The sequence below is a fragment of the Corvus brachyrhynchos genome, unplaced genomic scaffold (genome assembly GCF_000691975.1).
Source record: "Corvus brachyrhynchos isolate BGI_N302 unplaced genomic scaffold, ASM69197v1 scaffold53, whole genome shotgun sequence".
NCBI lineage: Eukaryota > Metazoa > Chordata > Aves > Passeriformes > Corvidae > Corvus > Corvus brachyrhynchos.
The window spans coordinates 1,167,844-1,180,175 of record NW_008237681.1 but is presented as its reverse complement, the minus strand read 5'-3'; the positions used below and the strand labels follow the sequence as shown (position 1 = coordinate 1,180,175).

Sequence of the window (12,332 nt, the reverse complement as noted above, 5' to 3'; positions counted from 1 at the left end):
ACCCTGCCAACGAGTTCCCCGCACCAGCCAGAAGGACTCCAGCTACATGGGCAAACGCCTGGACCAGCAGCCAATGTACCCCCAGTACACCTACTACTACCCCCACTATCTCCAAACCAAGGTAAGGGCTGGCGGGGCCGGGCGCCTGGCGGGGGATGGAGAGCGGAGCGGCGCGAACTGCGGGCTCGCCTCTTCTCTTTGGCGATTTTTTCTGTCTCTTCCTCGGGTTTGGTGTTACACAGAGCCGAGCTGGTAGGCAGAAAGCAGGCGTGAGAGAGGCAGGAAGGTTACTGTCTGCCCTCCCCTTTATTTCTTTATTTCTTTTAATTTATTTTTTTTTTTTCCCAAGGGCTGCTGGCGTCGGCTAATTCCTTTTATTGTTTGGGGAGAACAGTGCGGTTAACGCTATCGTAACAGCGGGCAGGTAGTGTGTTTGTTATGGCATGGGATAAAGATTGCTCTGGACAGCATCGGGCATGAAACACTTTTGGTGGCTCTTCCAGTGATCTCTACAGTTTATCACAGCTTAAAACCATTTTACTGTTAGAAAAGCTGTCTGTGGCAACTCAAACTTTTAATCAGCTCAGGAGGAGATGCTGTGGAAATCGGAGCTTGGAGCTGACTGACTGTAAATCTGATGGAGTTTGTTTCAGTGCATTGCACTGCTTTTAATATTTCATTAAATATCGAGGATGATATGGCTGTACTCTGTTGCATTTAGAAGGTCTAGAAATAGAGGATAACTACTTTTGGAGAGTGTATCCGAGCGCGGACATTTCCGTTTTCTTTCTTCTTTCCTTAATAATTTTTAAAATGCCAGCAGACTGAAAAGCAGGCCTGCCTCTCCTAGAGAGGCTGAGTGAAGTCTATGCTACCTGGCCATGAGTTAGTTAATTAAAGCCTTACTTTTATAATGCCATTGTATAATAGTCTGTTCCGTGAAAAGATTTCCTGTGTGACCAAAGGACAGTAACAAAAGAAAGCCCTAAACCGAAAGTTTGCAAACCCTGTCAGGACACTTTATTTGGAGAACAGAAAAAGGAAAAAATACAAGGTGAAGTGTAACCTCACAGCCACAGATTAACAGTTTCAGTAAATAAACGAACATCCTTTAGGAGGGAAAAGCCAAGGCAGGGTGCACACACGTGCGTGTGGCACTGTGTGCACATAGACACATTGCGCTTCTGTGGCAAATTTAACACATGGGACATTTGACGTGTGCATCTGTGTGTGGTGAAGTGCCACAAGGGAGGCTGACTTCTCCAGACTTTTGGTTTGAATCACGTTGATCTGGCTGCAGTTGTGAAAGGATAAGTTATATTCCTTGTTAGTAAAAATTACTTTCCCATTAACGTTTATAGCCCGACTACTCCATTATATAAATTAACTAATTGTAAAAACTGTGATTCAGGCTGGTTGGAGTTGTGATGACACCAGAAGCACTCAGTATGATTACAGCCTTGTAATTCATGGCGGGGTTACCTCTCACTTCTTTGCATGTTTCTTTCACTGCATCATGCAGATATTTTTTTTTGATATAAAATTCATCCTTTTTATAATTTTGTATTTTGGAGTGAATATTATCATTTCTCCCCCCTTTCCTTTCAAGGTCAATCCAAATAGCATTTTACCTTTGTGACCATTTAGTGTGTAATGTTGCTGTTGCAGCAGCAGCCTGTCACTAGCTTGACTGCAATATTGCCTGTAGCTTTAACTGTTTGGGGGATTGGGGGACGTAGGCTGATGCTATTCCTCAAAACCTGGCAAGCCAAGGACATGAAACAATTGATGGTGTTTTTTTGAAAGAACAATAGCCTCAAGTATTGGAGGAGATATATTGGACATTCCATGCCTTTTACTCACGTAGCTTACATTTTGCCAGTTGTCCTATTTTTTCTTTTTTTCTTCATTTTTTTAACTTTGTAAAATAAGCTTTTTGTGAAAATTAACCTTATATTTGAGCTTACAGTAGAAACAATAGCTTTTCTGTACCATGACTTTTTTTAACCCCTTGCTTTAAAATATAACTTAAATGCATTTTTATAGCCAGTATATAAAATTATCAACCCTGTGAAAAGTCATGTGCATCTGTCTTGGCACACTTGCACTATTAGAGTAAGGATAGATAAAATTTTAAATCGCTGATACATTTTAGTTTTTTTTCTTATTTTGCTTGGTCCACAGTTAAGCATGTACATAAACTCTAAATAATAAACACACATACACGTGCATATATATATATATATATATATATATACAGATGCAAGTATTTCTCTTCCATAGACCGTAAGAGTTTAAAGCAGTGCAGACAGGCAGCATCTGGATTTTGTTACCTTAAAGCTAGCCATCAGCTTCTGGGACGTTTTAAAGCAGTTAGATCCATTGTATGTCTAAAACTAATAGTTGGGTAATCAAATAATCTTGTGGTGGAGAGCTGTATCTTTTATCATCCCTATTGGAGCAACACGTATAAATAAACCTTTGTATGATTCCAGCCGGTCTGAGAACTTCAGCTTCTTATTTTCCAAAAACTGTTCTTTGTACCAAGCATGGTAGGAGTCAGCTCTACAGAAAGAATGTGTTTTTTATGCTCATAGTCATGCATGCTGGGGGGGGGGGTGGTGTGTGCATTCATTTGTCATCAAGAAAGAAATTCTAGGCTTTCTTACAGCATTTCTGTACAGCTTCTGAAATTCAGAGTGGCAGCGTGTTCAACAGGCAAAGTTGGAAATCCATGTTCCCCAGCGTGTTTGGGTGAAGTGCTGCTTTTGCTTTGCTTGTTTGGTGAAGTTGCCTTGGTTCTCCTTTGAGAAGTACCTCATTACAGTACATCACGTCCTTCTCACGGGGGACCACGGAGCTGCGCGGGATTTCAGCCTACAGTCTGTGTGTGTGTCTTCTAACGTGGCTAGCACGTTGTTGTGCAGAAAGGGTGTAAATGAATAGCTATATGGGTAATGGGATTATAAATAGAAAAAATGGATTCCATATGTTTGTCTGATTGCTTTAACTTTTTAGTGTTTTGTGGCCTTTTGTGGAACACAAAGGATGCACTCATTCAATTTATTTGTGCTCCTTCATTATCAAATGCCACCACTGTAGCTAAAACTTTAATTTCAGGTTTAGGAAAAGCCACTGTCATCCAAAAAAGAAAAGGACGGGAGGATGTGAATCCTTAAGAGACAATTGCAAGGAATTTAATACATCTCTTAAGGACAAGCACTGAGTTTGAGGAAAGACATAACCTTATTTCCGTTTTGGTGTGATGCTGTCTGACAACTTCAGTTTGAAAGTACAGTTTTGGAACTTCTTTAGACAGATGCTGAGAGTGGGGTCCAACTGGCATAGGAGTTTATTTCAGAGTAAGTGTTTCTGGTTACTGTTGTATGTGAAGCATGGTCTTGTGTTCTTGTTGCAAAATATATTGCAGGGAGGTGGTTCAGCTCGTGTATATCTGATGAGAATCTGTAGTACTTTTAAATTTTTTTTCAAGATATTAAGAGAATTTCCTTAGTTGCATCCTTGGTGATGGTGTAACTACTCAAACAGCTGGTTTACAGGAGTATGTTGTAAATTGTCATGTAAAATGTTAATGGTGCCAAATCTTGCGTTATGGTCTGAATTTCTTTCTTTTGTTTCTTGCTTGCCAAAGCAAATTCTTTTCTCTTTGCCATTTAGCACAGAAGAAAACAAAAATAAGCACTATGAAATATCATGTAATGATGTGAAAAAGGGGAGAAAAATATTAACTCTGAATATATTTGAAAGAGTCTTCTTGATTTAGTAGATGATGTGTTTTATCTTTGTCCTCTGCAGCTTACGATTAGACCTCTTGCTGGGGTCAGCTTTCTTTGCAAACAGCCTACTGAAAAAGCCTGAATCACTTGGGTAGAAAGGAGGAGGTGCCACAGTTACCTGTAAACAGAAATTGTTTGGTTTATGATCTCTATACCTGCACTTGGGGTAAAAATATGCCAGTTAAGCAGCTATTTCCGTGCGGTTTGCTTTCATGCATTCTCCAGGTATTTCCTACTTATTAGTCATGGTTTGGGTCTGGTAGTTTAACTCTCATGGTGTTGACTCTGTAACCCAGTCAGATGGCTGAAACACCCCAAAACGAGAGACAATGTTTACAGTACCCACAGTACCTCTTCATCTCTATATGCCCTGATGCACGTGTGAACACGGGCGAAAGGACGAAGTGTGATTTCCCAACACCTACCTGAATAAAACCCCTTCTCTGTGGCTGTGAAAGGTATTCAGACTGGCCTGCAAGCAAGAGGGCTCAATGAATATGTTCCTGAAATGACAGATACGTGCCCCAGCTGAGGAAAAAAACAATTAGGAAGTTCAAACAGGTGTACTCAGAAGAGTTTAAGTTTGATATAGTGATTTTATGGGCACACATTTGGGTGTGTGTTATGTCTCTTTTTTGACATTTTTTAGGGCATCTTTTGGCATGAGGGAATTGGGGACTTCTTTCAGCTGTGTGGCATGACCATACCTCCCTCCTTGCTCCATCACCGTCTTTTACAAAGTGTGTATTTGGAGTCAGTGCAAAGCTCTTGCCTCTCTTCACCTTGTACCTACCAATCCCGTGCTCTTTTGTCACTCACGTTTCTGTTTAGTGGGTTTATGGCATTCCCCACTTTTGACCATCTGGCCATACAGAAGGCCTTGAAGAAAGCGTTCCAGATACAGAGATGCCTGACAGGGCTTCTCTGGCTGGTAGTGTTCAGATTGTGTTTGGTGCCTGGTGTGAAGCAGGGGTCAGGTGTAAGGAGTAATTCATCAACCACACACTGATTTCAGGCTGCATTTCCAACCATCTGCAGCTTGGATCTTTGCCAGAGCTCAAAAGTCTAGCTGGAGCCCATGTGATCGTGCCAAAGTAAAGGCAAACACTTGCAAATAGAGAAATGCATTTCTAGGAATGAAGTTTGTTCGCACTTAGCCCCTGTTTGAGTCAGTATGTCACAGCATGTTTTAAATGCCTCAGAGAGCTGCCCGAAAGGAATACAAATTCATTTAAATGCCATTTAAAAATATTTCAGCCTGGCTATGATTTTGATAGTAATATTAATATCTAGCTCTAGTATTTGCCACCTGGCTTAAACAATAAGGAAGATAAAAGTTTTGTTCCTCTGAAAAATGCAGAAATATATGAACTCATTTGCTTTTCATGTATCCTTGCTTGCCTGGATAAAAATAGTTTTGTTGTTTTAAGGGACATTATGATATGTATTAAAATGGTGTTAAATTTCTTGATTGATCTTCTTTTCATATGTTGCCTCCATACAAGTCTGTTTAAATTAAAAACCAACCAACCCACAAAAATACCCACAAAAGAAAGCACCACATGAAAAAAAAAAAAAGCAATAAAAAAACCGAAAAACCAACAACAAACAAATAAAAACCCCCAGACCAAACCTGTGGAAAAGGAAAATTCAAATTCTTACTACTTCAAACACTTATGTATTATGATATTCTATGGCTATTTATTTTGCAAGCAGATATTTTATTTCTGTAAAAAATGATGGAAGTTGCAAGCATTTGCCAGATTAGGCTACAAAGATCTTGCTGTGGCGAGTGCTGTGTGTTAATAGTTATAATTTAGAATGCCTTATACAAGGTGCCCTTTCAAAATAAAGTGCAGTGGTTCAGAAATGAACTGGTTTGGTTTTTAATGCATGAAGTCCTTTCAAAGAAAGCATGATGGTATGCTTGCACTTTAATTCAAGTATCTTGGTAAAAATCATCAGACTGTTGGTTCTTAAATTTCCATGAATTAAAAAACAGATAAGAAAGGATGCATTTCAAGTAGGATGTCTGAGTTCATTTCAGGTCTTGCTGTGAGAAGTCTGTATAGTATTCCCTTTGCATATAATTGCAAGCAGCATTTTCTAATTCAATTTAATTTTTTTTAATTTTTTTTTTTTTTTTTTTTTTTTTTAATTTTAAGGGGTGGGAAGTGAATTTTCTGCTATTATACTCCAGGCGGGGACTTTGAGTTTGCTTGCAAACAACACCATTCCGGACTGTCCAGGAAGAGAAGCAGACTTTTCTAAAAAAAACCAAATAGTCTGGTTGTATTTTTTTTTTTTCTTGAAGAAAAGAATTTTAGTGCTAGAAATTTTATGTAGAGAGGAAAATAGTTAATGTGTCTCAAGAACTTGCTTCCAGTGCTGCATTAAAATTGTGTTTTGTAACAGTCTCATCAGCTACAGCTGTATGTGATTAAATAGTGTAATATCAAAAGCATGTGTGAATAAGAGCTTTTATGATATAGTTGTTCCATACCAAAGACTGCAGATGGGCAGAGAAGGGAGTCAGAGAACAGTGATTTACTCAGATACTGTCAGTGCCTGTACACTGAGTATTCCTGTAGCGGTGTTTTGCAATTGCTTTCCCACTCATATGGGCGGCAAGATTGGGTAACAAAGGGAAGTTTAGAAGTAAACAGTTTTACAAAGAGAACTATTCTAAACAGTCAGGTATCAGCCTAAGAATGGTGTCTACTGATGCAGAATGATGTACCATGTATTTTAAGTAGAGGATTAACAATAATATTATTGAATAGAAGTTATAGTGAGAGGGATCTGTTCTGCTTCCTTTGAAAAATCAATGAAAAAGATTTGGTTGTCTTCAGCAAGACAGAATCAAGCCCACAAAGCACATACTGATCACCATGGCAAAACCAGGACAGCTGAACAATATACAGTTTTTTTAAAAAAAATACAGTCACAAAAGAAATAAAACCAGTCAATCAGAATGATTCTACATCGTGCAAGGGGCTGAGGACATACCTCCTCCAATACTTAACAGCATTTTGTGTTTGCTGTGGCTATAATCTCTATTTAACATTATTTATCCTGATTTATATTTTTAGAGAATGAGCAGCTTAAACCAGATGTTTTGTCTTTCTGTCTGTTTCTCTCTCTGCCAGTTGAGATATGATTTATACAGAGCAGAAGTCTAATTGCCATAGGAGATGTCTCACATGGAGCCCAGTGCCTATAATGAAGATTAACAATTTCTGTTAGAGACTAAGTGCGGTTAATCCACAAAAAGTGGAGAGAAAGCTGGTTTTGCTTTTAGTTATACAATTCTTAAAATAAAAATACTGTGTAGCCTCTTTGAAATTTGAAACAATTTAGTTTTCTGTGCAGGTCTTTTCTGAGGATACAGTGTTTCTAAATGGAGAAGTGAAGCAAAGGTTGCTTGTCCTATCTGTAGCTGCAGATTGGAAGCTCCCGTTGAAATCCTCAATCATACTGTCTTTTATATTTTGTTGGTTTACAGCAAAGTCTAATCTCTTCTCCTAGAAGCTTTTTATTAGCTGAAAGACTTCAGGTCTAACATTGTCAAACAAGAGAAAAAGATTATTTTTTCTGCTTTTTGGATGGAAAAACTTCTTTTTTTTTTTTTTTTTCTTTCTTTCTTTCTTATTTATCTTATTTGGTTTTGGGCTAGCTTGCAACCATGGTTGAAATAAATTCCCTCTCTGCTTATTTGTTGTAAAGTCAACTTTAGTATCAAATGTGGTAGTTTATTAAAAAGCAAATATTTACATTTTTAAGTGCTTCATTTGTGGTATATTTATGCAGGTGAAATTGTTTGGACAGATTTTCTATGAGGATTCCTCTGTTAATTGTGTTAACTTCATTCAGATGCAAATGAATGAAATAAACCACCTGACATATATAGATCACAGTAGAAGCCAGAAGATGCGTAAGATTGCATGTTTACAATGTAAAGCACTCTGATATTTTGTTCCTTGTTGGTGTCTTCCTGACACATGTTTTATGGTTAGTACCATGTGGTTGATGATGATTTATGGGCTGTCATGTTGTGGAAGTGATGTCACTCCTGTGTGACTCAAATTTATTCAAGAAGATAAGTTGTTGAACAGATTTGTATTCCCCCCTCCCTAAGTATAAATCAACCAGCAGTTTGTTTTTATTCTGTGAGTTTGCATTCATGGACTAAATCCTGAAGCTGTGCTTGAATACTCTGCTGCAGAATGTGGTGGAGTAGAGAGGGAAAGTCTTACTGGGGGACCAACATGATGTTGTTGTATTTAATTGATTGCTCATTTGGCTTCTGTTCCACTCCCTTCCCCACCCACTTTCACAGCCCTTCCTCTGCCTAGCTATATTTAGAGCCCAGCCAGGCCAAGCCATTCAGAGCTCAGTATCGACGCTGCACAGGAGCCTGACCTTTCTGCCTCATGCCGGTGGGAGATGGCAGGACTGGATCCGCCATCAAGTCTCGTGTGTCTTGCCTGCGAGAAACTCTGGTTATTTGGAACAACGTGTGATGCAATCTAGTTGCCTTCCCGGTGGAGAAGCTGGCAACCTTCATGCCAGGGTTACGGAGGGTGAAAGGCAGACTGAAGATGCAGTGGATAGGGCAGAGGGCTGTTCTGGATGTGCAGTCCCAGAGTTGGCAAAACCTTGAGGTGGTGCATTGGTGATAAAGGGACACTAGGGAACTTCAGAAGGAGGCGTTTCACCAGAGGAGGAGATAAGGGAGCCTGGTGTACCGTTACATCACAAAAGGTTTTTAAAGCTAGGTATCCATAGTTACAACAGGAGAGTTAAAATCTAGATTTCAGGGACTCACCTGGTGTAATGTCCTCCTTCCCTTTAAAGAAGAAAGTGTTTAGCAGTTCTTAAAGCTGGAATGATATGCCTGTGTGAATTCCCCGGTGTTCAGAGAGCTGTCTGTTTAAAGTTTGCTCTAGTTTTCCCTCTTGTTCTAATTTTTCCAGCTGTGGAAAAAAATGGCATTGCAATTCTTAGCCATATAAGGGACTTGTTAGTTTCTTTATGTGGTTGGGAATTGTTTCTCCTTTTGGTCTTCAAAGGCTGTTGCTGCTTTAAAGGGAAGGAACTACTTGCTTAGACAAAAGCTGCAATCCTTATTTCTTCTCTTTCTCACTTCTTTCTGACCTTTTGTTGGGGTACATGCATATAAATAAATTCTGCTTTTTGGTGTCGTGCAAGTTGATGGATACTCTTACAAAGAGAGAAGCATAATGGGAAATGCAGTCTTCATTTCTGTTCTCTCATTTTGTAGTGATGAATTTGGTTTGGTGCCAGTTAGTAAGTACATGACCTTTCCCCTACATCTTTTGATTCATGACAGGGAGTGTCAGAGCTGAGTTAGTGATCTCTCGTTACAGCCTTTAACAAACTATGAAATATTAAAAATGAATTAGGTCACTTGGAGCTCGGCTAATATGTCAGTGATGCAGGGTGGTGATTTCATATTAATGAAGCATAACACACAGCTTAAAATACAAAATTCAGATTTTTGTGAACACAGACAGCAGGGACGTATCGCTTTTAAGTCAGGACATTTTTATCTTGAAAATGTTATCTTTTAAAGACAAACCAAACAAGATATTTTGCAAAGATGGTGTTATCAGCCACATTCGTTTAATGTTCATTCCAGAAAATCGTATCAGCCTCAGCCTAATTGGAGCTAAGTTTTTCAGTGTATTTACTTTAAGATCAGAACTGCCGACAAGACTTCTTTTAGTATCAGCTGAGATGTGTCTACACAGCTGTCGCTGTTCTGCTTAGCTGCTATACACAACCCGATAATCTACCACATGTAACTGAACAGTATAATATACACTTGTTTGGTGTGCAAATGACATTTCTGGAATTGTTTAGTGGAAGGGAGACTGGCAATAAAAATATGCTGTGAATGGTACAATGAATAAGGTGAAAAATAGGACTGATAGCTCTTAGACAAGCCTCTGCCTGGTTTTGCATTCATGAAAACTACCTTTAATACCACTCTATACCTGCAAGACATCAGAAAAAAGTCAGAGGCACTGCAGTCCTTCAGATGTTTGACAAAGCGTGCAGCAGGATTTGGTAAGCTGAAAGCTTTACCTAGGCTGTATTAAGACGACGTTTACTGTGTCAAGGTAGAGCTGCACTAAGTGTACTGTTAAACAATCCTTTGTGAAAACAAGCATAAAGCAGACATATTGCTGTGGCCTTTAGCAAAGCAGCTGGGAACTTCCTGCCTGGGGGAGCATTGCACTCCTTGGATTTTATGTTTGTGCTCTTTGTGTCTCTTTGGAGCTTTTGCATCCTAAAGAAACGCACTGTTTGGTCCAAATATTTCCATGTCCTTTTTGGTGTTGTTTTTACTGTGGGTGTCAGCTGGTGGTGCAAGATGGGATAATAATAAATCTGGCTGATGTATGGTGACTCCAAGATGGCAGTAATAGTACACGCTGAACAATGACGTGTCTGTCATTGCCTCACAGATACAGGTGTGCAATGCACTGAGTTGTCTTGAATTTTGAGATTATGGATATAATTCCCGTCTCTAGGAACAGCTGTGAGAAAGTTGTAGACTCCTGGCCCACCAGGACATATTTGTTATCTGTGTGATTTTTAGAAGCCTTGCCGACCACTCAGTTTCTGCTTTATATCTCTGCCATTTTATGAAATCACTGTAATTGTATACAGTTGTCCCAGTGCAACATGCAATTTCCTGTAGTTTGAAAAGCTTTCAGCTTAAGATTGTCTGAACTTAATAGCATAAACATTAATTTACTGTGTTAGATGGGTTATTGGGTGTTTTTCGCATGCATAAGTCAGGTAGTAATTGTGTTGGACAGAAAAAATAAGTTTTGTTTCCTTCACTGTCTGCCCTGCTTTGACTTAAATGGATCCCTGGTGATGGTAATACTTAGCATGTAGCAGTCATTTCAATTTTCGGTGGGCTGTATAAACATTAAGGCACCTCTCAGAATGGGCTCTGAAGATTAGTTAAACACCTTATTTGCTCATGCAATGGCTGCATGCAAATAATGACCTCAGCTTTCAGAAGGCTATACTGGATTATCAAGAGTTGGGGGATAGGCTTGTGTAGCATCCACATTCTTTGGGCAGAATCTGGAGGTGGGGAATGTTGTTGCTGCTTCATGAGCAAATGCGGTGCATGAGAGCTGTAAGAGTGGAGACAAAGCTGGAAAAAATAAAGGGAAAGCATTTTCAGAAGGTGGCATGTTTATCTCTGGTTATCCAGAAGTGTTGAGTGCCCACATCTTTAGCAGATGAAGTTCTCAAAGACATTTGACACTAAACCCAATATGACTCCCAGATGTGCATCCAGAATTACAGAGCACTTTGCAAGACCAGTTACCTGAAGCAAGTACCTGAACCTTCCTACTGGTTTAACATTACACCTTCCTCTTGAGCCTTTCTGCTGGGGAAGGGGACAAATGGAGCAGGGTGGGAGGAGAGGAATTCCCTGTAGTGTCCCCAGTGTTGGGGAGGGAGGTTGACTGCAGTCCTGCTAAGGTGTCTGAAAAAGATGTTTGTGGTGTTTGACCAGTGCTATGAGGTGCAGATCAGGCCCCAACTTGGAGTGTTTTAGAGATTTGAACAGTGCTTGGCCCAAATGTTTCCAGAAGACAAAAACTTAGTAGGCACCTGGACAAGGATGCAAAGGACTTCTTCATTCTTTCAAGTAGAAGAGGGAAAATCACTTTCCAACAGTGCCTGTGCACAGCCCCCAGTCCCACTGGCGCTTGCTGGCTTTGTTAGGCACTGATGGGAAAGTTCTAGAAAAACAACTGCCACAATTCCACCAACATTGTGCAAAGAAACTGGTCTGTGTTTGAGTCCTTCAGGTTCATTTTTCAAATCTACAGCACCCTGTTAATCTCCAAGGCAATAGCAAATAATTTATTTATGGATGGGTGTTAGCTAAGTAGTAGTTGATAGATACAAAATTGTCACAGCCAACTGGCTTTGGTTTTCTCATGTCCAACATCGTGTGCCTTGCCAGGACTTACTTTAGATTTTCTGTTGTCATTACTCTTTTTATTTTTCTCACCTTGGCTTGTAACAGTATCATATGTGCTTCCCTCTCTGTTGTGTTGGAAATAGTTGCATTTTTAAAAATCACAGCTTGTTTGGCTCAAAGGTACTTCGTGGATGGGAGAGAAATGATGATATTCTTGATGCTGATAACTTCTTGTGTCCCAAGGGTTTTGTTATAAATGTGTGAAAACATTACAAACAAGGGTTGATTATTGGTGTTTTAAAACTGAACAGGGAACTGTGCCAATGGCCACAAAGATGTAGATTGTGATTTTACAGTGTATGTTGAGGAATGAAGTAGGACTGCCATGCTCCAGCAACAGCCGATGAAGTAGGCGTTTATGCTTCATCTCTCCTGGTCTTTTAGCAAGGGAGTAAATTATTAGTTGTTTATTATTTCTTAACCTTCAGTGGGTGACTTCCTTTCTGCGCTAGTCAGCTATTTTGAGGTAGAGATAGGTAGATTTTATTTCC

The 12,332-nt window shown here is 39.6% G+C and overlaps 1 protein-coding gene across 7 annotated transcripts in view; it reads left to right on the top strand.

Moving 5' to 3' along the window:
- The window catches only part of RBMS3 (RNA binding motif single stranded interacting protein 3), a 707,084-nt gene that overhangs the window by 264,400 nt on the left and 430,352 nt on the right, over positions 1-12,332 (top strand). For 4 of the 7 annotated variants that reach the window (XM_017732083.1, XM_017732082.1, XM_017732088.1 and 1 more), the window contains exon 1: positions 7-121. The exons of the other annotated variants lie outside the window; for them this stretch is intronic. In XM_017732083.1, coding sequence (XP_017587572.1) covers positions 47-121 — 75 coding nt within the window. In that variant the 5' untranslated portion in view covers positions 7-46. Of the gene's footprint in view, positions 1-6; positions 122-12,332 lie in introns of those variants that run through there. 7 annotated transcript variants of the gene reach the window in all.